This window comes from Salminus brasiliensis, chromosome 3 (genome assembly GCF_030463535.1).
Source record: "Salminus brasiliensis chromosome 3, fSalBra1.hap2, whole genome shotgun sequence".
Classification (NCBI taxonomy): Eukaryota; Metazoa; Chordata; class Actinopteri; order Characiformes; family Bryconidae; genus Salminus; species Salminus brasiliensis.
In genome coordinates this window covers 26,641,683-26,664,702 of record NC_132880.1, presented here as the reverse complement: position 1 = coordinate 26,664,702, position 23,020 = coordinate 26,641,683, and the positions used below count along the sequence as shown (strand labels likewise).

General features: G+C 41.3%; 1 protein-coding gene across 2 annotated transcripts in view; it reads left to right on the top strand.

Annotated features, from left to right (window-relative positions):
• grb10a (growth factor receptor-bound protein 10a) overlaps positions 1 to 23,020 on the top strand; it is a 69,296-nt gene that overhangs the window by 11,926 nt on the left and 34,350 nt on the right. Inside the window, exons 2-5 of one of the 2 annotated variants that reach the window (XM_072675745.1) lie at positions 1,238 to 1,330; positions 6,436 to 6,523; positions 11,921 to 12,173; positions 16,018 to 16,153. In XM_072675745.1, the coding sequence (XP_072531846.1) occupies positions 1,280 to 1,330; positions 6,436 to 6,523; positions 11,921 to 12,173; positions 16,018 to 16,153 (528 nt within the window). In that variant the 5' untranslated portion in view covers positions 1,238 to 1,279. Of the gene's footprint in view, positions 1 to 1,237; positions 1,331 to 6,435; positions 6,524 to 11,920; positions 12,174 to 16,017; positions 16,154 to 21,948; positions 22,251 to 23,020 lie in introns of those variants that run through there. The other variant, XM_072675746.1, reaches the window with a different exon arrangement.

Sequence of the window (23,020 nt, the reverse complement as noted above, 5' to 3'; positions counted from 1 at the left end):
TGACAAAAGAAACACTGTGTGATCCAAACACTATTAATTGGTGTGTCTGATAATGCTAGAGTTTAACTGTGCTTGTTCCATCCTTCTCTAAACAGCTATCACTCCCTATTTTACTGCATTTTTGGCTCAGAGAAGGAGCAAGGAAGTTTCCCTTTGCCTCATGTTGATCCCATAATACTACTTTTGTTTCCCTTGGCCTTCCCCAGCAGAACATTGTTGTTTTGTGCACAGCACAGCCCAAAACAGGACCGTGTCATATTGGTAGCTGATTGCTATATGAGTGAAAGTTTAGTTAGTTCCTTAAACAGGGTAAACTTCTAGACCTTTATTTATCAGAGTTGCAGATTGGCTAAGCCAAAATGATATATGGTCCAGTTTATCCAGTGTATCTTGATTACTGAAACTGTTATATGACCTTGAAACAATTGTTGGGTTTGGTGCAACCCAGGAATCCTCTAATCTGCATGGAAACAAGCACAAGTCCCTTATTTACACTTAATTTACAAACAAGACACCCCAATTTACCCTCATGTACATGTCATTTACAAGAACATGCCCTGATTTGTGCTGGTGTTGTAAACCTATGAATAGAAGACCAGAAAAATCTACCCAATTGAAGAATATTGTAAATGTTTGGCACTGAAGTCGTCTAGGCATGCCAAATCTGCACCAGCCCTGAAGTGTTTGTGGGTTTATACTTATTGATTAATTGACAGACTAATAAAAACAGTTCATATTAAGTATTTAAAATGACCTTTGATTTCACTTCAAGGACAGAAAAACATCTGGATGCTTGTCTTCCATGGATCTTAAAAGATGGCGATGACGTACTTTAAGCTTGAAGGTCTCTTGGTGCAGATCAGCTTTTAACCATTGACCAAGTACGGAGGGGCTGGTCCATTCTTGGCTTTGTAGGCCAGCATCAGGGTTTTGGATCTGATGTGGGCAGCAGATACAGGAAGCCAGTGAAGAGAAGGTAGCTGAACTTGCATGGCTAAACTTAGAAATGTTAAAGACAACCCGTGCCACTGCATTCTGTATAAGCGATTGTAAAGCTTCTAGCAGATGTTAGCAATGTTGGCTTCATAGCTACAGGAAAGAATCTCTGACTGTTAAACTGTTGGTGTGTCCGGAGGGGCAGAATTTTGTAATGTGTAAAAATTTATAGCTGATGACCTGAACTGTTACGCTTTCTCTCCCTCTCTCTCTCTCTTCCTTTGCCCATGTTTCTTGTCAGGTGAATGTGTAGCACTGGTTGCCTGGGGAGCCTCGGAAGAGCATGGCCATAGCTGGATGCCCAGATTACTTCCTCCACCACCCCAACTACCAGGTACAATCTGTCTTACCTCGAGCAGCATCTCAGGACTGATTCACCACCCGAAACCTCAAAGCAAGACTCCTGCAGGGTAACCATAGCATTGTTTCTGTCAGAAAACACCAAGCTGTTTTTACAGACACAGACTTGTGGTGTTCATGGAGATTCTCCATTGCAAATTCCTTTTTGCACAGACTTGCTGTTGCGCTGTTTCCGAAATGACCCTGTCCAGATGTTCTTTCAGCCTAAGCTTGCTTAACTTGGGCACCATATCAGAAGTACTAGTTTTTTTTAATTAATTTTTTCTTATTGTTATTATTATTATTATTTTTTTTTTTTAGCCCATGGTCCAAGTGGCATGAACACACACAGACAGATACACTCCTGACCCACATGTCTATCGTCGCCATGGTGTTGCCATGGCACTGCAGAGCTGACATGCTGACATGCAAAGTGGCGGCCGCTGCTATTTATACTGGAGCTGCGCCGTCAGCCCTCTCTCGACATCTTTCGCTCCCCCTCTTAGGCTCTCTCCTCTAACTCTGCTGCTGCTTGAGATTTTTAGCATTCCTGGGCGTCGCTTTTTCTCCGTCTCTCCTGCCGGCATTTCCTCTACCTCTCAAACACTTTTTGTTGAACTTACAGCCTGTAAAGTATCTTGTGTTTGCTGGTATCACTTGTGCAGTTAGTTAACTTTTTTTTTTTTTGTCTCAACACACACCTAAAGGAGTTCGAATAAACAAACCTGCATTTTACTTGCCAGTTAACATGTATGGTACATGTCATTGTATGATCTGAGAAATTTTTTCAACCACTGACATTGAGTGTTACAAAGCAGCTTTGAAGAGATCCGGGTCAGAGCCTCTTTAAGTTAGCCGCCGACTGGCGACACTGGCAAGGAAACTCCCCTCAGAGCAAGAGGAGGAAATCTCGAGGGATACCAGGACTCCTCTGGTCGACACCAGCGCAACAGAAATTGTAAGAAAACAAGTATAGTTACAGGAAAGAATTGGATCAAAAGTAGAATAATGGTCAAATTAAGTAAAAATACTGTGACTAATTACAGCAAGTCATAAGGTGTGAGAATGGAAGTGAAACAGGTGTAGAGTTTATACAGGCAAAACGGTCACATACACAGTTGCAGTAAGTTCAGTGTTGGTGGCTGTTGTTGAATTCAGCAGGCTCTTTGGAAATGGAGATGGAAATAATCAGTCGGCTATGTTTTAGTTTTGACTTAATCAGACACATTTTCTACATAATCGGGGCATTTTCACATAATCGGGGCTACTGGATCAGCTACTGGATCAGCTACTGGATCAGCTACTGGATCAGCTACTGGATCTGTCCAAACCACAATTTTAAATTGTCTGAGAACTCTTGCAGCTGTGTCTGTGTGTGTTTGTTGATGTATATTGTGTATGTGTGTATATGCATGTCCACACTTACAAATGAAGGTGCCAGAAAGGGTGAGACTGGAGTGATGCCTTAAAACAAGGGTTACCAGTCTTATGCCCAAAGAGCCAATGAGCCTGCATGCTTTCACTCCAGCCAAGCAGGAGCTAGAAGTTTGAAGACATGAGCGTCTGATTTCATGAGTGGAATCCCATGTGCTTCTACTTGACTGAAATAAAAATTTGCAACCGCACTGGCTTTGTGGGCAAGATTGTTGTTTCCTGACCTAGAAGTACTGCTTTGGTCTAGACGGTGTCATGGTTAAAGTAGTTTGAATTTAAGATCTAAAGACCAGTCTTGAATATTCAGAGTAAATGACTAAATACTTGTGTAAATTGCTCTGGATAGAAGCGTCTGCTAAATGCCATAAATGTAATGTCATTTTATTGAGAACAGTAACTGTAGACCAAAATGTAATATTTTAAAAGGTTCCAGTATAAAAGAAAGTAACTGCATCTGTTCTTGCTTTGTTGATTTGCTGTTAGGCTTTAGCTGCTCCTGAAAGTCCAGCATAGGTTCTAGGTTAAATTGCCTCATGCTGGATATCGCAATCAGCCCTTGCTTCGGTTGTATGACGTTAGCTTTTAGATGCTCCAAAAGCTCCATTGCGCTGGAAAACAGCACAGCCTAGCCTTCCTTTAAGCCTTTTCAGCTGTAGTTTTCATCCAGCTAGTGGGCAGGGAGTCTGTACAGTTTTGGGGGTGGGGGTTTAATAAGTGTGTTTTAATAATTATCTGGATTTTTTTAGATTGTGCAAAGCAAATATGTTAACCAGCTTTCTACAGCACATACACCACCCGCACTGGACGTGGGAGATAAAATACTTCTATTTAGACTTCTGTAAAGCTGCTTTGTGACATCAGGTTGTAAAAAGCGCTATACAAATAAATTTGACATGACCTTGGTGCAGCTGCACATTAGTCTTCACCAAGTTCACCATACCAATTGCCAAGTGTATGTTGGATGGATATAAATTCCCCCAGCTTTGGGCTGAAGAGCTGTGGAGCTGTGTTCTCTGACTTGATGGAGAGAATGAAGCAACGTTTGTGATCCAGAACTAATCTTCCACCATCTGCACCTGACTTAACCAATGCTCTTGAGGCTCTGTGCAATCAGATCCTCACAGTAATGTTCCAATCAGTGTAAAGGCTTCCCCAAAGAGGAAAGGCTTTTACTGCAGAATTTTTAATATCATTGATTTTGGAAGAAACATTAGGTGAGCAGGTATCCAAGGACTTTTGACTCATTAACTGCTGATTAACTGATTAGCTTTGCTGTCATTAGAAAACATTCTGTCTTATAAATATTATGTTTATACGATGAGGAACTTATGCTTATTTATTTATTTAATATTATTTTTTTAAAATAATGGTGACGATTGTTGTCAACAAGAACATTCATGATGCGTTTGTGTTTTTCAACACGTTGCTGTTGTTCGAGAGCAGTTGTCAGTACGTGTGTGTATGCATGTGCACATGTCTACGCAGCCCCTGCTTCGCAAAGCTCTCTCTCTCTACGATTTATAGCCGGCAGTTCAGAGTTCAAGCTGTAATGGTTTGGCTTTCTAATTGCCATTTGTCAGAAGCACAGTCTTGGCTTTGGGTCATGTGACCCATCTTTCTAGGAAACGCACCATCCTCCAGGCCAGCAGAATCAGCTGGGGGGTTAAAGTTTACATAATGACCCTGAGGACTGGAACTCTTCCAAATTGAAAACGCACACACACACACACACGTACACACACACCCCACATTCCTCTGCCCCCTGCACCCCAGCGCTGTTACAGATAATGGCATGACCCATTTTTTTGCTCGAGCTCACTTTCTGGACATACACAAGCTCTTAAAAATTTTTTTCTTAACTTTTTTTGACGAATAAATTCAACGGAGACATGTGCATAACAAAAAAGCCCCTAAAACCGCCCCCAAAAAGACTTGTTGGCTCTCTTTGCCTTCTTTTTTGGCCGTTGCACTGAGCTACGTTAATGTTCCACTGGCTAAGGCATTAGACACACTCTTCTCAGAGCTGTAAATTTCCTCCGTTTTATGGATGTTGTTCTTTTTCCCCCTTTTATTTTTCTTTTTTTTCCCTGGTTCTGGACGCTAGAGAAGAGGAGCTGTGAGACCTCTGGCAGAAAGCAATTCCTGGAAACCGCTTCCTATGTTCTTGGGTTTCCTAGAAACCTGGAAATTGAAAATGTGGCTTGATATATTTTTCTTTTTTTTTTTCTGCAGAGCTTTCTCTAGCTTTTTGGATTCATGAAGCTGTTTTAAATTAGAAAGTGTTTAAGGGCCATTGTGTGAGCTTGCCTTCTCCTTTCATATGGAATGACATATCTGCTTTCGCTTGCTAAACTTGAGTCCGTTAGAGTATTTCTGAGCAGCCTTTGTGCCTACATGCAGTGTGCGTCTTGGTTATCTTGGACGAAACATCAGACTTATTACGAATCCCTTTTTTGTTGCTGAGTGCAGACGGACGCCACTCACACTTTGCTTTCAGAAATATTTATCAGATTAATAGACCTGGACAATATTTCTTAACATGGTGCCCTCCAAAATGTCTAGGACAAAGACATGCTTTTGAGTGATAAGCCCCTCTGTTCCACATTTTACATTTTTAAATCAAACCAATCCGATCTAAATAAAGTTTTATAAGGGTATTTGTATACATTTCAGTTTCACCATGTTAAAATTACGGCACTTTTTACTCAGTACCCCTCATTTCAGGGTACCATAATATGTGGCTTCACAGGTGCTTATGATTACTCTGGCGTGTTTCATTGCTTCATTATTGCAGACATACCTGGGCTTGCTTCTACGTTTTCAAACACCTCTGGAGTCTGTAGTTGCCCTTTTTCAACATGAGAGCAAGAGCTGTGCCAATAAAAGTCTAAGCAGCTCTTATGAGGCTGAAAACAAAAATACAGCCATTAGAGACATCAGTCAAACCTTGGAATTACCAAAATTTCATTAAGAAGAAAAAAACACACTGGTGAGCTCATTAATCACAAAGGGACTGATGGGCCAAGGAAGACCGCCACTGCTGATGGAAGCAGAATTCTCACAAATCTTTTAGAAAAATCCTCAAGTGTCTGTTTGACAGATCAGAAACACCCTTCAGGGGGTTTGTCAGAGACTAATATCTACACAAAACAGGGGCTGCACTGCAAGCCTATGGAAACCACCAAAACCGCATTGCCAGATTAGTCTGCAAAAAGTCCTTAAAAAGTAGCTGCAGAATTCTGGAATGATGTGGACAGATGAGACCAAGATTAACCTAGATCAGAGTAATGGCAAGAGCAAAGTGTGGAGACAAACAATTCATGGGATTGAATGATCACACCCTTATCAGTAGAGATTCCTTGTGCATCTTGCAGTTATATTTAGCTACTGTCAATAAAAACATACATCCCCATTTTTGTTGTAGTTTTCTGCATAATTTTAAAACATCAAGTGTATTTTACATTTTATGCTGAATGGAACAACAGAAACAATTAAGAATATGTGGAATAACTTGAATTAAAAGGCTGCATTTGCCTTGTATGAATGTCCATGTGTTTGTTTGCTTTCTTTGATTATTAATTACCTAATTAATGAATTATTTATATATATTGGACAGCAACAATTCTGATTCTGACAAAACTAAGTTTAGACCCTCTTCTTTTTCAGGACAACGTTGACCACACGCCCTCTCATGGACCACCAGGTCTTATTCATTTTCAGCAGCCTTCCAATCGCAGCTCCCCAAGTCACCCAGGTTGGTTCTTTTTCATCAGATTGCTACTAGCTATAAAAGTGTCTGTGCATCTGTCGCACATTTCTCTGCTGCACACTGCTGTGTGAGTGCGCCTGAAACTGTAAGCTATTGTACATTAACATGTTTAATACAGGTGAGAGCATGCACATGTGCAGGTTTGTTCAAAACTTAACAGTATATATCCAATATATAATAAGTCATGAATATCAGAAGTGTGAATCTATACAGTCAGTTCCATAAGTATGTTTTACACTGACAAACTGTGCCATCATTAGTTTGGAAAAAAGAACAAATCTATGAGAGAAAGAGTTGGGGAGAATTTTCTAGACTGAACAACCAACCCCTTTTCACCGTGTATTGTTGTCGCTCTCTGTACACTACATTCTCTTGTATTTGTGGTTGGTATATAATCACCTTCCCTGTGATACTTACTTTCTTTTACCTGTGTAACAGGATTCAAATGAGTCGCTCTGGATAAGAGTGGCAGCCAAACGCCATAAATGTAAATAAAGGATGTACTGTACTTTTTTTTTTTTTTTTTGGTTGATCTGGTTGATCAACGAGGTTCTTTTTTTTTATTGGCTGTTTGAGCAAGTGACCGTATTACTCCTTGCCATGTGTGGCACTGTACTGACTAGGCAATGCAGTCACCACTTTTGCACAGGATTATACCATAAGAATCTGGCCAAATGGGTCTTAGTAGATTATCTGTATTACATTCCGTTTCGATGTTTGACCAGGATTAGTGAAAATATTTGTCAACACCCATAAGGTTTATTGAGCCTTAGAGAGTTGAGTTGGAAAAGTGATAATCGGTTAAAGGCCCTTCACATTCTATTCCCCTGAGGTCAGGAAACCTTGTGGTTATTGTTTCCAAAGCAGTCATAATTCCCTTTCAGACAAGCCTCTGTTTATCCCTAGATATTTAAGTAGATATTAAGTAGATATTTATTACAGGTGATAGTTGTTGCTGTGCTTTTAAATTATGTCTAGATATATTACCTGCAAATGACCTTAACTCTGATTGAATGCCATATATTGTGCCTTTCAGAAAGCAGTCCAAGCTGAAACATTCCATAAAACATCAGCATGAGTGGGCTCAACTGCTGCAGACTGAATAGGCTAATACAAAGTTGTGGTCAAACAACTCATAAACTCATAATGGATGTTAGCATCATGGCAGTATTGGGCTTTCTGTGAATTTCCTTTTTTTTTGTACATCTTTAGTTAAAAAAAAAAGAATTTGCTTCAGAAGTTTTCATTTATGGATGTTTTCCGATATCAAAACAGTATCTGGAAGATGCTGGTTGGATATTTGACCACTCTTCTTGGTGTAGTGGTAGCCATTTCATAGCCACATTTGATGTATGTTTGGGATCTGTGTCGTATTGGAACACACCACTGTGTCCAAAATTCATCTGTCTAGCTGGTAGTTTGAGGTTATGCTGAAGAAATCTGCATATTATTCCATCTACTTCATCGAGCCCCAGAGCATGATGCTACCACCACCAACAGTTGGTACCATGTTCTTAGGGTTGAATGCTTCACTAATACTCCTCCAAACAGACCTCCCATGGGACGGCTGACTTCATACGACGACACTGGTGTTTTAGCAGCTTCCAGCCTTTGGCAGACATGTGCTCTGGTGGTTCTTGGGTTGTTCCTTATTAACTTCTTCATAGCTGAGGGTGACAGTTGTGTTTTTTTTCCTCTCAGACCTTGGTCTGAAAGTGGCGACACCTCCCAAAAACGTGCATTTACGGATGATAGTTTAGAAATGGCTTCAATAGACTTGTGTACTGACTTGTGTAAAACATTGATCATCCTTATTGGATCTGCACTGAGATTCTTGGAATCCAGTGAATGTGGTCACACAACCCTTTTAATGTGGCACAGAAAAAGTCAATGTGCCAGCTGAAGTCAATCATGATCACTAACAGGACGTTTGCACCACTGAATTGATAGTCTTTGTGGGTGTATGTCTATTTATTTATAGGTGAAAGGCCCTGTTTGTATAAGTTTAACCCTGCGCTGATTTCAGGAAACCCCTAAAAATGTAACTTCTCCACCAAATTATTGTTTTTATTTCTGTAAAAGCTATATGTTGTCACTCGTCCTGCCCTAGAAAAATAACAGCTTCAAGAAATCACTAAAAGCCCAATTGTGCCATGCCCTTGATGAGTGTACGTAAACACATTGGTTCCTGTGGCATATTCAGAGCCAGGTGTCCATATTCTTTTTTTTTTTTTTTTTTTTTTTTTTTTTTTTTTTCCATATACACATACACATATGAGGTGAACTAGATCATGCACACAGTTCAGAAAAGTGCACTGTGAATTTCCACAGGACAACCATGAGGGATGGATAAGTGCTGACAGAAAGTTGATCGTGATCATCAGCGATGTGCATGTCTTTTAGAAGAGCTGTTGAAAAACCTGCTGTAAAACTCTGCTGTAAATGTTCAGCTTCTATTGACACATACAAACATTGGTTGCACTGTTGTGTAATCACTCTTTAATAGTACACTATGGTTGTGTTTTTTTTTTTGTTTTTGTGATATTCACCATGTATTACGTGCACTAAACATACATACACTTATGGGCCGGTTTTATCAGGAACACCTAGTGCATTGGGGCATTGTTAATTAATTGTGCACTCCTACTTCTGGTGCACTTTATAGATTTACAGTTCAACGGACAGACATTAACGGAAAGGCATAAATATTGATCCGTTGCCGGTCTCTCCAAATGAGGATGGCATTTTAAAATTACTATTTGTCTGATGTGTCAAATTTCTGTTCTGTCTATCTAGTACATGGCAACATAAGCTCCTTCTCCCATGTGCATTTAAGAGAGCCACAGGGTGGGGGGGCACTGTAGGTGCTCACTGATGGGTGAAGTTGCCCTCTGAAAACAGGTGGGAGGGATAAAACAACCCTGATATAGTTCAGCTAGAAGACAGAGCAAGCAAAGCAAATCTACTCAATGGGCCTGAAAATGCTGGAAAAGACTCGACCATCACTCGACTTTATGTTCTCAGGTATGAGTCTTTTCCCTCTAAATGTGTATGATATGATAATCCCACCTGAATAACATCTGTTCAGCAGAGGTCATAGGGTGGCTTCTTTCTACTGATGGATGAGGGATGGGTGGCTGATGAATTACACAGCAGCAAATGGGCCTTGACTCTTTGTGTCTTTGTTGTGCAGTATTTGCTTTGTAGGTGTATAATGAGAATGAATGTTGAATGTTGCAGTGACCCACTTACTCTGTGCAGTCTCATTGACCGCTGTGGAATTTGAGGGTAATGCTCCGTTCCAGTCACTTGCTGTGTGAGTGAGAGAGAAAGAGAGGGAGGGAGGAAGTGTAGCTGTTTCACAGAAAAGGGTGTTACTGCTTTTGGATGTTGCTAATAAACAGTGAGGGGACATTTCTTTTGTTGATGGCCAATCTACCATCATTGTTTTGATTTCTGCATCCAGCACGTCTGAAGTGTCATCAGTTCGGCCAGAATGAATCATCTCCTTAGGTCATGTAACTCAACTTAACGATCAGACTTGGCCTAAAAGTGGACGCTGAAAATCTTGCAGAAGCATGGACTAAGAACACAAAGAAGAGACAGAGTTTAGATCTGGCTGAATGTCCTGGAGAAGTGGCCAATACAGACAATAAATGCACCGACTGGCTTCTCTCTGAGCACACTAGCACAAATGCAGGTTACATCTCGTTACGAGGACGCACATTACTAATTCCACACCAGTTACACAAATACAGTAACAGCTGAGCTTTAATAACACAGGGAGCGAAGCATAGAAAAATCATTCATTCTTTGAATGAATCATTATTTGTGACGCAGAATTCATGCTGCATGCATCAACTAACAGTAGCTAATGAGGTGAATGTGAACCACGCACCGACAGCTTGCCTGTGTCCTTCACTTTAGAAACTACTGACACCTAGTGGTGAAACATGACCACAGCTTAATACTCTTAGAAATAAAGTTGGAAGGATTTTTTTGTATGATCCCAAAGAAGAACACTTTCAGTGGATGGTTCTAAAAAAAAAAGGTTTGTAGAGACTCTACATAAAGCACATGTAGCCAAAGTTTAATGGCTCAGACTGGCAGTTTTTTTTATGAAAATTTCTAATTGAAAGAAATCAAATCAATGTCTACATTAAAAGTAAGGGGTAATTTCGGTGTTGATTTGCTCTGAACAATAATCTGCCAATTTCAATGTTGTCCGATTTCAGTACACTGTGTAGAACATTTATATTATGTGAGCTTTTAAAGCCTTTAAAAATTTCTTACACTCTCAGAGTACATGGTTCCTTAGGGAAGTGGTTCTTCTACCCCTTAGCAAAACAAAAAAAAAAGTTGAAATGTGTTTTTGTGCTAAATGGAACTAATTTTAAAAGGTTCTTTAAATAATCCCCTGAAGGTAGTTCTCCATCATAGATAAGAGTCCTATAATCAGGTAAAGAAACATTAATTGTTCTCAGGGTTTCTTTGTCATGGTCCTATGTAGATCCAGATTCTTACCAAAGTACCCTTTAACTTAAAAAGACTTTCAGGAAGATTAAGCTGGCTCCGGACGTGGTGGTACACTGTTCTACTGTGCAGCATTCCCTAAATATATGTATTCAATGTCATCAGAAGAAAACCTTTCCTGTGTCCTCCCCACCGACATTTTCAAAGAAACATCTAAACAAGCCCAGTAATGCTTGCCAGAGATGTTGCGTGTGTGTGTGTGTGTGCATATGAGCATGGAGGAGAGAAAATGTACAAAATACTGGCAATCGCATGCTGAGTTAGAAGTGTTTGTATTCAGTCCAAATGTATCTAAATAGCACTTTTTATGACAAGCGCTATCGCACATCAGCTTTGCAGAAATCCGCTCCTCAAGCAAGACACAGACACATGTATAAGAGTAAGAGAAAAACTTTGAGATTCAAAAGGAAAATCTATCACCCTCTAGTCTCCACAGTCCAGACATGGACTCCACAGGACTCCTGCATACTGGAACACCTCACAAGACCTGCCTGATGTTTTGGAGATATTCTCTCCTAGTTGTCTAGCCATCACTGTTTGGTCCTTGTCAGAGTGGCTCAGATTCTTATGCTTTCCCATTTGTCCTGCTTTTATCACATAACCTTCAAGAACTGACTGTTCACTTGCTGGTGAAAATATGTGGGATATATTGATATTTGATTGACAGATGCCACTGTAGATAAAGATAATCAATGTTATTCACTTTGCCTGTCAGTGGTTTTGACTGCATGTTCTTTGTCAAAGCACTGGCTGTATGTTCAGCATTTCAGCACAGGTTTGTGTGGACTTGGGTGACATGGTTAATGAAATGAAATTTGCTGTCCCTTTCTTTTCTCTCCCTTCCTGCAGATGATGATGTAGATCTGGAGGCTTTGGTGAATGACATGACCTCTCTGTCGCCATATGAGAGCATCTACTCCATGTGCAAAACCCAGCAGCCTGACGCAGTCCCCCTCTTGCACAACGGCCATGGCAGTGTTTATCAAAGCAACAGAGGGCCTCAGCCCCAGCGCTTTCTGAACAGCCGAGCGGCCGCCCCCCAATCACCTGCTCAGAATGTCCGCCGCTCGCAGCCTATGCACATACTGGCGTGCATGGTTAGGTAACACACTTTTTATGTCTTAAGGCTTTCGCTTCAATTGTATAAAGGTAGTGTTCTTTTAGTCAAGTACATTTGTGGTCCCATACAATTTAAGCATTAAGGGTTCTATATAAAATAAAGGTGCTTTGAGCCATGCCATACAATAAAAAACACTTAAAAAGAAACTGTGGGGTGTGAAGAAGCCTTGAATTGGTAAGGACCTTTACATTGATGGTTTCTAAAACTGTTAAAAGGTTCTTTATACATTTAGCAGTCTCTTTCACTAAAATGATTCTGTATAGAACCAAAAATGGTTCTTTTATCGCATTGCTCAAAGAAATCTTAAATCTTTAAGATTGTTATTATGCAATCTTATAATTATTATATTATATTGTATTGTAATTGTAGGGATGCCCTGGTCAGGTTTTCTGCCCCCCCAGTTGAATCAGAGTCTCGTAACGTTGAGTATCAGTCGATACAAAGTGGACCCTCTTTGTGTTTGTATAAATACAGACCCACAGTTTAGATAAGCTGTGCTGCTAATTATTACTGAAGACAAATCACATTATTTTTAGGAGTAGTTTCTATAATGAGACATTTTGGACTGACTTATTTAGTTTATAGTTTAGAGACTAAAATGTTTTATAGTGTGTTTAATATCTTCTAATCCAGTCTGATTGACCTTACCAACCATTCATCTCCCAGCTCCTTTACAACGCTGCAGTCAACTCACTTCCTTTGTGTAGTGGTACACACGATATCTGTTTGTCGACTGATGTGAAATAACTGCTTTTTATGGGTGAATGTGTATTAGCATTAGCGTTAGCCTCCACTAGGTTCTGAATACGCTTTTCAGTGCTGGTTTAAAACGAAGGAAGGCATGCGGTTCTCCCGACGGTAAAGCAAAGCATTCCTTTTTTTAGGTTCCACTGTTAAATAGTTTCACACTGCGAAACTCGTATTTACCTCCTGAGAATGCTCCTCAATGCTGCCGGCTGGGAAATAATATCTGTGTGGACATGGTGCTCTAAACACCATGGTTAAAACAAAGAATCAGAACTGGATTGGGATTAAAATAGCCGATACCTGATACTTGGATAGGTCACAGTCCCAATCTATATATATAGTATAAGTACTGAAACTTGGAATCCTTTTTGGATTTGTCAAGGCTCTACATGGTACCATTGTATTTACTAAAGAACCCCCAGAGAAATCCCTTTGTAAGGGTATATGTATGCTTTTAATAATTTTGATACAGTAAAGTTTTTCACTTAAGCTCAAGTTTCTTGGTATGTTGTAACAATTGCCATTGCCATAACTCGTAGTTAAACACATTCATAAATGTTTTTTACTTTGAACTACCTGACTGAGCAGGTAGTTTTTGTCTTGTTTTCCTGAGATATATTTGATCAAAATGCTTGTGATAAAGGTGAAAATTCGAAGTAGGAATGTTGACATTTTGTTGGTGGGGGAGACATATTGGCCAGGTTATGTGTAATTATGGGATTTGATTGGACAACAGTAAGTTGACTAAACCTTGTCCCATGTGTTTTCCTTATAAAATTCATCTTCTTATAGCAGACATAAGAGATTCAACAGACGGGCTTGCAGACAAGAAACTGCGCAATTAGGTCATGTGTTGCAATAATGAATATAAAATGTAAATAATGAAATAAAAAAAAAAATAATGAGTTTGCATAAACCATTGCATTTGTGTGTTGTCCTACGATTGCCGTCTTGCCCATGTTTTAGTAACTGCGTGTCGGAACTGGGTTTCTCTATGACCGAAATTAATTCGATTTTAGAAAATCGCCTCATTCGTGACCTGGGGTGAGCAACAATGTTCCAAACCTGGTATATTTTGTCCTGTGTCCTGTCAAATGTCACTTGATTCTCTAAATTACAAGATCCAATTATAAATTTAGTACATATGAGCGAACACAGCCATGCACTGAACTAACATCAGAAGACTGGCAACCTCACCAAATTGAGTTAGCTTTTTTTGGTAGTAGAAACATTAATTTTAAGTGGCTGGTGTTTTTATATAACATCGGTCAGTTCACTTCTGTGTCATTTCAATGTTCAGGATTGTTAACACACTTGTAGTATTGATTATATTAACATTTTATTTTGGCAGATTGCACAGGTAGTTTATCCTGGAGTTGAATGCTGCTTTGACAGGGTCCTTCTACAAGAAGTGGCCAGATCTGCACTTTAAAACCCATCAGAAGTCTCATGTACACTTTTTCTTGAGCCTTTTCTCAGGTTCAACGTTCAGGTATCGCTTAAAGAACCATTTGAGTGCGTAATGGGCGGGGGAAACAACTGAAGGCATGAAGCGTTCAGTCTGACTACTGCAGTCAGTAGATAAATGGACTGCATTGCTAATTGTGATGTACAGCCCTAGTCCTAAGGAACTGAATTCAATGTTGTGCACCCAGTATGCATGATGATGAAAGTCTGGCGCAGCACCAGTGAAAGCTACTGTTCAATTTGAGCTGCTTCAGCGCTCTAGGGTGGGTTATAACCGGGTTACCTTTTGAAAACCCCTCTGTTTTCCTCCCTCCCCTGTATGTCACCCCCATAAAAATCCTTTCTGAGCTGCGTGTCATAATGAGCTGTTCTGCTCATCACCTTTTAGTCTCTCTCTCGCTCGCGCTCTCTCTCCCTCTATCTCTCTCCCCTTCACTCTCGCTGACAGCGGGGTGTTACACCCATAAGCACCGAGATGGGTTCACACAAAGGTTTCTGACTCCACACGCACACGTGCCTCTCTCCCTCTCTGACTCGGCCGTGAACCCCAGGCGTCAAAACCCCCCTCCGTTACGCTTCACTCTTTCTGAAGTAAAAAACAAAAAAAGAAAAATTCTGGGTTCCTTTGTGCGACTCCGACTGCTCCGCAGCAGGCCTGCGTTTATTCCCAGCCTTATTGATCTAGATCAAAGCGTGCGGATGCAGGTTGAGACACCATTGGCTGCAAGGCTGTCTGCTGAACTCGCTGTAACACCGCGCGAGTTCATGAACCCGCTCTCTTGCGCTCTCATTCTCCTTTTCCGAGGAGCGATGGGAGCTGCTTAACCAAAGTTCTCAGCCTCCCAGCTTCATTCATATATTCTCTCTGTACTAAGAGAGAAAGTGAGAAATGTCATATTTTATTGAACTGGGGGTGGGCTGACTGTGCGTATGTGTGGGTGAGTGTGCGGGAGAGGGAGACTAAGAGAGACTCGAAAGAGAGATAACAGGGGGGCAAGAATTAGAGCAGCTCTTTATGACTCATATCTTTTAACAGGTAGCTGCTTTTCAAGTCTCCTTTATCTCTTTCATTTAGTCCTGTAGTTCAATGCCACACTTAAGTGCACAGAGACTGTGCGTCTGTGTGATACAGATATGTAGATATTTTTATAATCACTTCTCTTATTTTTCCTGATTGCAGAATATCGCAGTAGGCCCCAAGAAGCCCTACTTCACATTTTTCCTAATAGCCCCTAAATGCATGGGCTGCATGTGTGGTGTCTTGCGTTTACATAATAGTAACTAAATACAACATTGTAAAATACACCAAGTTTGTGTGTGTGTGTGTGTGTGTGTGTGTGTATATTATATTATATTATATTATATTACATTTTATTTTAATATATAATATAGTTCTGTCTTGATTATCAGAAAGATAAATTTGACTGGATGATTATTATTATTATTATTATCATTATTACAAAGTGTTCCAAGAATATGATTCAGAAATAAAGAAATAAAATGCAACAGAATTAACAGAATGCTGTAATGTGGACTTTAGTAGTAGGTTATGACCGTGTGTGTGTGTGTGTGTGTGTGTGTGTGTGTGTGTGTCTCTCTGTGTGTTTTGCAGGCGTCTGCAAGAGGAGGAGCACCAGGTGCGACCTGCGTCTTTGCCTGCCATTCCTAATCCATTCCCCGAACTGTGCAGTCCAGCAGGATCACCAACACTCAGCCCAGCTTCCCTACCACAGCCTGCAGACACGCATGTAAGAGTCTTACGCTCACGCACGCACGCACACACACACACACACAGCCTAGTATCATTACTGCAACACCAGTGTTACTCACAGAAATGCTCATCATACCACTATCCCTTTTTTAGTAGCGTCTGTTTCATTGTTTTCACTATGATGCGACAACACACGTCTCACCTATTCACACCTATTCTAACACATTCTTTCTCACACATCCCGAGAGATAATGAGAGAGATCAGAATAGATTTTGTTTGTGTGTGCGTGTGTTTGTGATGAAGTGGCTTACATTATTGTGGATTGACTCCTTGTCAAGAGAACTGGCAAAATAAATAGTGTGGAGCCGTGAACAGAGCTGTGAGAAATGTCTTCCCGATAAGTGCGTGTGTGTAGTAGTACTTATCTCCTAAGCTCTTTTTTATCTTTTAGATGTGCTTAGTTGGCCAGAAGTGTGTGCAGTGGTGCTGTGTTTGATGTATTTACTGCCTGTGTTGCTTCTGGCTTCCACATTGCGTTTCTGAGATTACACAACGACTCTGACAAAGGTTAGCGCTCAGTGTGTGGCGTGTTTTGACGGCCCATCTTTATGAGCAAGTTTCCACACTTGTTTGCTTTTGTATGTTGTCAGACTGAGGGGTCATGCATATAAACATGCACGCACACACAAACACACACACACACAAATAGCTCCATTTTTCACATTTTGACATAACCTGACTTCCAATCAACTTCTATGATTGCAACTACAGTGCCCTCCATAATTATTGGCAAGACAGAGAGAGACAGTTTTTGCTAGAAAGGGTGAACGAAAATAAACCGACTACTGAACCTGAGCCTGAAAAAACCGCCCAGCCTGAAATTCGATATTTTGGTATTAGGTATTTAAGTCCTGTCTGGATCAGTAAGGTAGCAGACATCTAGTCCCGTCCTTGAAGGCTCTCCTTGTTTTGTATTTTTTCCTAGGTGAGACGTTTTGTACTGTGTATGAAAACGCACACGCACTCTCTGACACAAAAGGTTCTCAAGACAAATGGCATGTAAAGACACTTAAGACTCTATTCATGTTGTGCAATGAAAAGCATGCCAGCATTGTGTGCGCGCACACACACACACACACACACACACACACACACACACACACACACACACACACACTCTACACAAAATATCCTGTGTGAAAAAGTGTGTTTCTCTGTTTGGCCCTCTGCCCCTCCATATCTCTACTCTGTATCCTTTGAGCGGAGGCACTTCCTTAAGAGATGCGAGTCGTTTTCCTTTCACACGCCTGTGTGTGTGTGTGTGTGTGTGTGTGTGTGTGTGTGTGTGTGTGTGTGTGTGTGTGTGTGTGTGTGTGTGTGTGTGTGTGTGTGTGTGTGTGTGTGTAGATGTTTTTGTGTGTTTTTGCCTCCACATCCCTGCCAACCATCTCAGCCCTTCCTTCCTCCTCCCTGTTCTGTCTGTTCTCCCACAATCCCCGGCCCACAGATCCTCTTCAAAAGAAAGAAACCCATGGAATGCACACATGCAGTGTATAAGTGACTTGTTTCTTGTCACCCCTTCGGAAGAGATCTGAGAGTCGGGTGTGTAATGGCATTTTTCTGAATGCGAGCACACACTTTGACAGGAGATTTAATCCCGGGTGGTTTTGCGTTCCGCTCACATGTGCCGTTCTGAGGCTATTTTGGGCATTTCCTATGAAGCCGGTCACTCTGGTGCAGACGTTCACTCAAGGGCACTATATCTATAGGGCCTTTATGTGCAATATACACATGGCTTAAGCACCATATGAACACATGTTAAACACACTTTCTCTTTCTGACTGCTTTTCTGGCGCTCATCGTACTTCAAATACGAATATCACTACTATCGGTACTTGTCATATAAAAAATTGTGACTAATGTAATAGTAAATTTAGGCTTTTGCAGGTACCGCTGCATGAAGATGGTGGGGCTCTAAATACCTGTGGGGTGTGTGACGGAATTCATAGATCCCAGTCTACTCAGGGTTGTGGCCAAAAGAGGAAACTGATGGACAGAGACTGCCGGTGTGTTTTAGGGCTTGTGAAGTAAAATTGCCCAAATGCAATCACTCCTTTTTGCCAATCATTAACACCTGCTTTGCAACCCATTTTTCACACATTCAGCGTGACATTCACTACACTGTACCCCCTCTTCTTAATCAGTGAACCCCATTGCACACTCTGCATGCATTTATAGCCCCAGCATCCTTGTGCAACACCATCTGCAGATGAAGTTACTACTACCTGAAACACAGTGATGCAAGGTGACTAATTATTATGTTTAACCTGGGAGGTCCTTCTTGCTGGGGCACTGAATAGTCAGTTTTACTAGTTCTGCAGCTGTAATGCCCCTCTTTCAGTTTGTGAAAGACACCCTGTTGAAACCTTGATAATGACCAAATTTGTGTGCTGATGATAAATTCTTCATCTGAACTCCCTGAGAAAACCCTTATCAATAAGGTCTGGGATTGATCAAGATGGCAACAGATGATTGTTGGTGATTGTTTGCATATTTTAGCCTCCTGTAAGATCAGTATTGCAGTGGCCAATATCGCAGTACTGGTGTGATCCATCACTCAGCTCTGGTCATTGCGGGAAGGAGGTTGTTCTCTTTTGCTGGATATTCTGAGAAAGCCCTTGCGCTCCCCGTAATCACGTCCACATGCCCGCAGCCCCGGCCTGTGAGGGTGGCTGGCGGAATGTTCCAGCAGCACAGGACACACACGCTCATAAATCAAATGCCTCAAAGAGTAACATCACGTTCCAAACCCTCTTCAGGGTGGGGAGAGCAATAAGCAGCGCAGCTATCAGGGAACATCTGACAATGCACAAAGATTAAGTTATTTAAAAATATTCTGCTGGAAATGAACACTGGCTCCGAGAGCATGAGTCAGATGAGTAACTACCAGAGTGGGAAAGTACTGGATTATGCAATCTGTTGCCTTCTTTCTCAGAACATTGCAACCCTAGAAGTTACTGTGAAGATGTGCATGTGCATCCTTCTTTTTCTTCTTCTGAATATGATGCTTTGGAAAATGCCCCTGGCCAAGATGACACCAGCCAACAAAGGGCTTCACTTTAATAGCCCAGGACCTTTCTTTTGATATTTACTAATAAAGTTCCATTAGTAAGTATCTAGATATTGAGGAAGTGGGTTCGATTCCCGGGCTTGGCAAGCTGTCACTGTTGCCCTTGAGCAAGGCCCTTTACCCTCTTTGCTCCCCGGGCGCTGGAGTTGGCTGCCCACCGCTCTGGGTGTGTGGGTGTGTGTGTGTGTCTGTGTGTGTGTGTGTGTGTACTCACTGCCCCTAGTTTATGTGTGTGTGTGTGTGTGTGTGTGTGTGTGTGTGTGTGTGTGTGTGTGTGTGTGTGTGTGTGTGTTCACTACCACAGATGGGTTAAATGCGGAGGACACATTTCGCTGTGCAGTGCACACTGTACAGTGACAGATATGTGCACCTTTACCTTTTTTACCTTTTAGATTGTTCACTAACTTTTACCATGAAAATATCAAGTCTATAGGATTACAACAGGAAAGACCTCACATGACACTAGGACTCATGTAAATCAGGGCTTCACAGTCTACATTTCTCTGCAACTTACTGGACAGTGTTGGTCTAGACTGGTGGCATACCGCAACGTCTTGTCCATTGTTTGACCACACTGTTCATATGGATGGCTGTGTCCCACAACAGCTTAACCTCTAAAGACAACACCTAAATCAAAGATACATCTATTATTTAAAAATAGACCTATAAATATTTCTTTTTCCCAGGCCTGCTGTCATTCATGGCAAAAATAAACCCCTTAAACTGGGCTCATTTAGCTAGGCTCCTTAATCTTAAGATTTATAATATTCAGTAGGATTATCTGAAGTTTATTCGTAACAGCTTAATCTATTCAATATGTTCTAGACAACTAGGTTTTAGAGTTATGAGTGAAGAACTTGAGTGTGACCACATTGTATGAGCCCTTAGGGTTTGCATTAAGAGGATAATTATATGAAGCCAAGTCATTTGAGTAAATATAGGAGGTTACACTTTTGGAGAAGTTGTTGGATGGGGGTCAAGCTGTGTGTACTGACGTCGAGTGGTTCAGACCAAGATCAGTGCTGGTTTGGCTTGTCTTAGATAAGTGAGCAAGCCTTCCTGGTTCCAGTAAGCTTGGCCGCAGCTGGCTGACAGCACAGGCTCCAAACACGCCAGCCACTAACCAGCCACATGATCTATAACCTGTTTACTGAGAGTGTCTGATGCGTCAGTCATCCCACAGCTGAAGATATTAAAAATCACACAGCGTTCACACACTCTGCTATGGTTGAGTTTGAAATGCTTCCCTGTTGTGCACTGGTAGCCATTTCAGATTCATTCTGCTGTCTCCATGCACAACATGGTTCCTGCATTTTCTAGGTCACAGCTTTTTGCAGTCAGGGACCGCTTATTGGGTAAACAAATCCCCACAAAATCGTTGTTTCTAAAATGCCTGGCAACCACCTGGAATATCATAGCAACCCCTTGGGATAACATGCCACTTATTTTTGTTTTAAGCTCCTTTCAAATCTTATTTAAATTGGCTACATTAAAAGGAAAAAAAAACATTTCGCAGACCCCCTCGTTCTACATCACAGACCCCTGGGAGTCCCCGGACACCACAATAAAAAGAGAACACACATTTGATTGAACACAAACAAGTAAACAATACTGTTGTTGATTTAATCCAAACCTCTTCTAGTAGCTTGTTCATCTAATCAGTCCTTCAGGAAAGTAAACTGAACAAATCCATACAGATACTACGTAAGTCAGGCTCTTCTAATGGTGGTCTTCTATCCAGTGAAGAAATACCTTTACTGACCACCAGCTCATTAGGACAGCTGACTACTAGTGCTCACTTTCTGCTGAGCTGCTAGTTTTAAACCAATTCCATGAATGCCTAAAACGTTTTGATGTAGGTTTAACCCCTGGAAGTCTTTCTGATTCTGTGCCTGACTTGTCTGAACTTTAGTAATGGCAAAAATTAACATTTCCAGGAACAAAAACCTGCCAAGGATCTCATCCTTGGCATTGTTTTTCTTATGGTTGAATCATGAAGACTGGCCTTAGCTAAGGCAGGAGCGGCCAGCAGTTTCCTGGACTGGACCTTAGTTGGTGATGGCTCTCCAGTGTCCGTTTGATGTGCTCATCTAATCAAAATGTTAATGACCGACTCTAAATGGGCAAAACTATTGGGACGTCTGCTCATTCATTGTGTTTTTTTTTTTCTTCTTCTTTCTTTCTTTTGTTTATTCTGCTTTTGTTGCAGTAACTGTCTCTACTACTGCTTTTGGACCATTGCTGTAAGGATTCAGTAGCATTAGTGAAGTCAGGGTGTTGGATAATCATTTCATCCCAAACTCCTCAACTCAAACGTATTGGTTGGAGAGCCATCATTCCAGAGAGCACACTTCCACTGTTCAATAGCTCAATGCTAGGGGGCTTTATACCCCTCTCGCACATTCCTGGTATTAGCCAATACCTCCAATAGGCAATAATTAGCAATACTTCTCTGCAGGGATTAGACAAGCTGTGTGTGTGCACATGCACATCTGTGTCAACAATGTGTGCGACTTAAAGTAGCTATCATTGGAAGGGGTGTCTACAAACATTAGGACATATAGTGTGTGTAGTAGACCGCTTTAAATCAAACAAATGCTTACAAATGTCCAAACAATGGCAACAGCTAAACTGTTGTTCATCAGGTTGTCTGTAAGTGGTGCTGGCTTGTTCTGCGCAAAGGGTAAGTTTGGTAATTAGCTCAGTGGCTAACTTAATCTATTCTGTAGTTCATCCACCTTTTAAACTCAACTTTAACCCCTGCATATCTCTCTGATTCTTTGCCTCACTGTTCCTCTGGTTCTCTTTCTCTCTCACAGTCTTACCCTCTGTCTGTTGTCTGTCTATTGTCTCCTGCCCTCTTGCATCCACCCAGGAGTCCTGGAAACATTGCTGTGAAATCACTGAGCTCATTATGAAGTCTGGTAGAGCACATCATACAGAGGGCAGATGGTGAAATGGTCAGCTCAAGGCCAGCTCTATGACCAGCTGTTCGTTTTGAAGGTGATGTCATAGAGAAAGCTTCTCTCTCTCTCTCACTCACTCACTCACTCTCTCTCTCTCACTCACACACACACACACACACACACACACACACACACACACACACACACACACACACACACAAACTTTCTTCCTTACACTCTCTCACACTCTCACGCACCCATATGAATACAGATGGTTGCTTAACTCTTCTCAGGGGGCTTGTGTGCCCTGCCGTGACCGGCGGGCATAAGAGAGATGCCCAGGTTAAGGAGAGCACAGGACACATTGCACAAGCTGGCATACATACTGTGGGAATGGACTGTCAGAGAGCACAGACGGATGTGCCTCTGGCCTTTACTTTGGATATTAAATGTACTCTCTAACTCTGTGCATGTCTCTATGCACACATCTTGCACACTGCAGGCCGAATGAATATAATTGCCATCAGCCATAACTAAAAAAAATAACTAAAAAGCTGAAAATCTTTTTTGTGAAGTAAAGAACAGTGTTTTAATAACATGAAACTATAAAGGGTTGTCGAGACTGCCTGTAGTAGTAGTGTACAGTTAATCCATTCTGCATTCGCTTCGTGATGCAGCTGATTCGCACATTCAGGTACGTTAAATTGTTAATAGCTATGTTTATATTGTTGTGTCAAACTAAATGAGCTATGATTTGCCTTTCTAGCACATGCACATTTAAACGGCACTTGTTGTTCTGTGTACTGCCTGTTGTTGCTGCGTCATGTTTACAACGAGCCTCTGAGCTAAGCTAAACTGAAGTCTTGC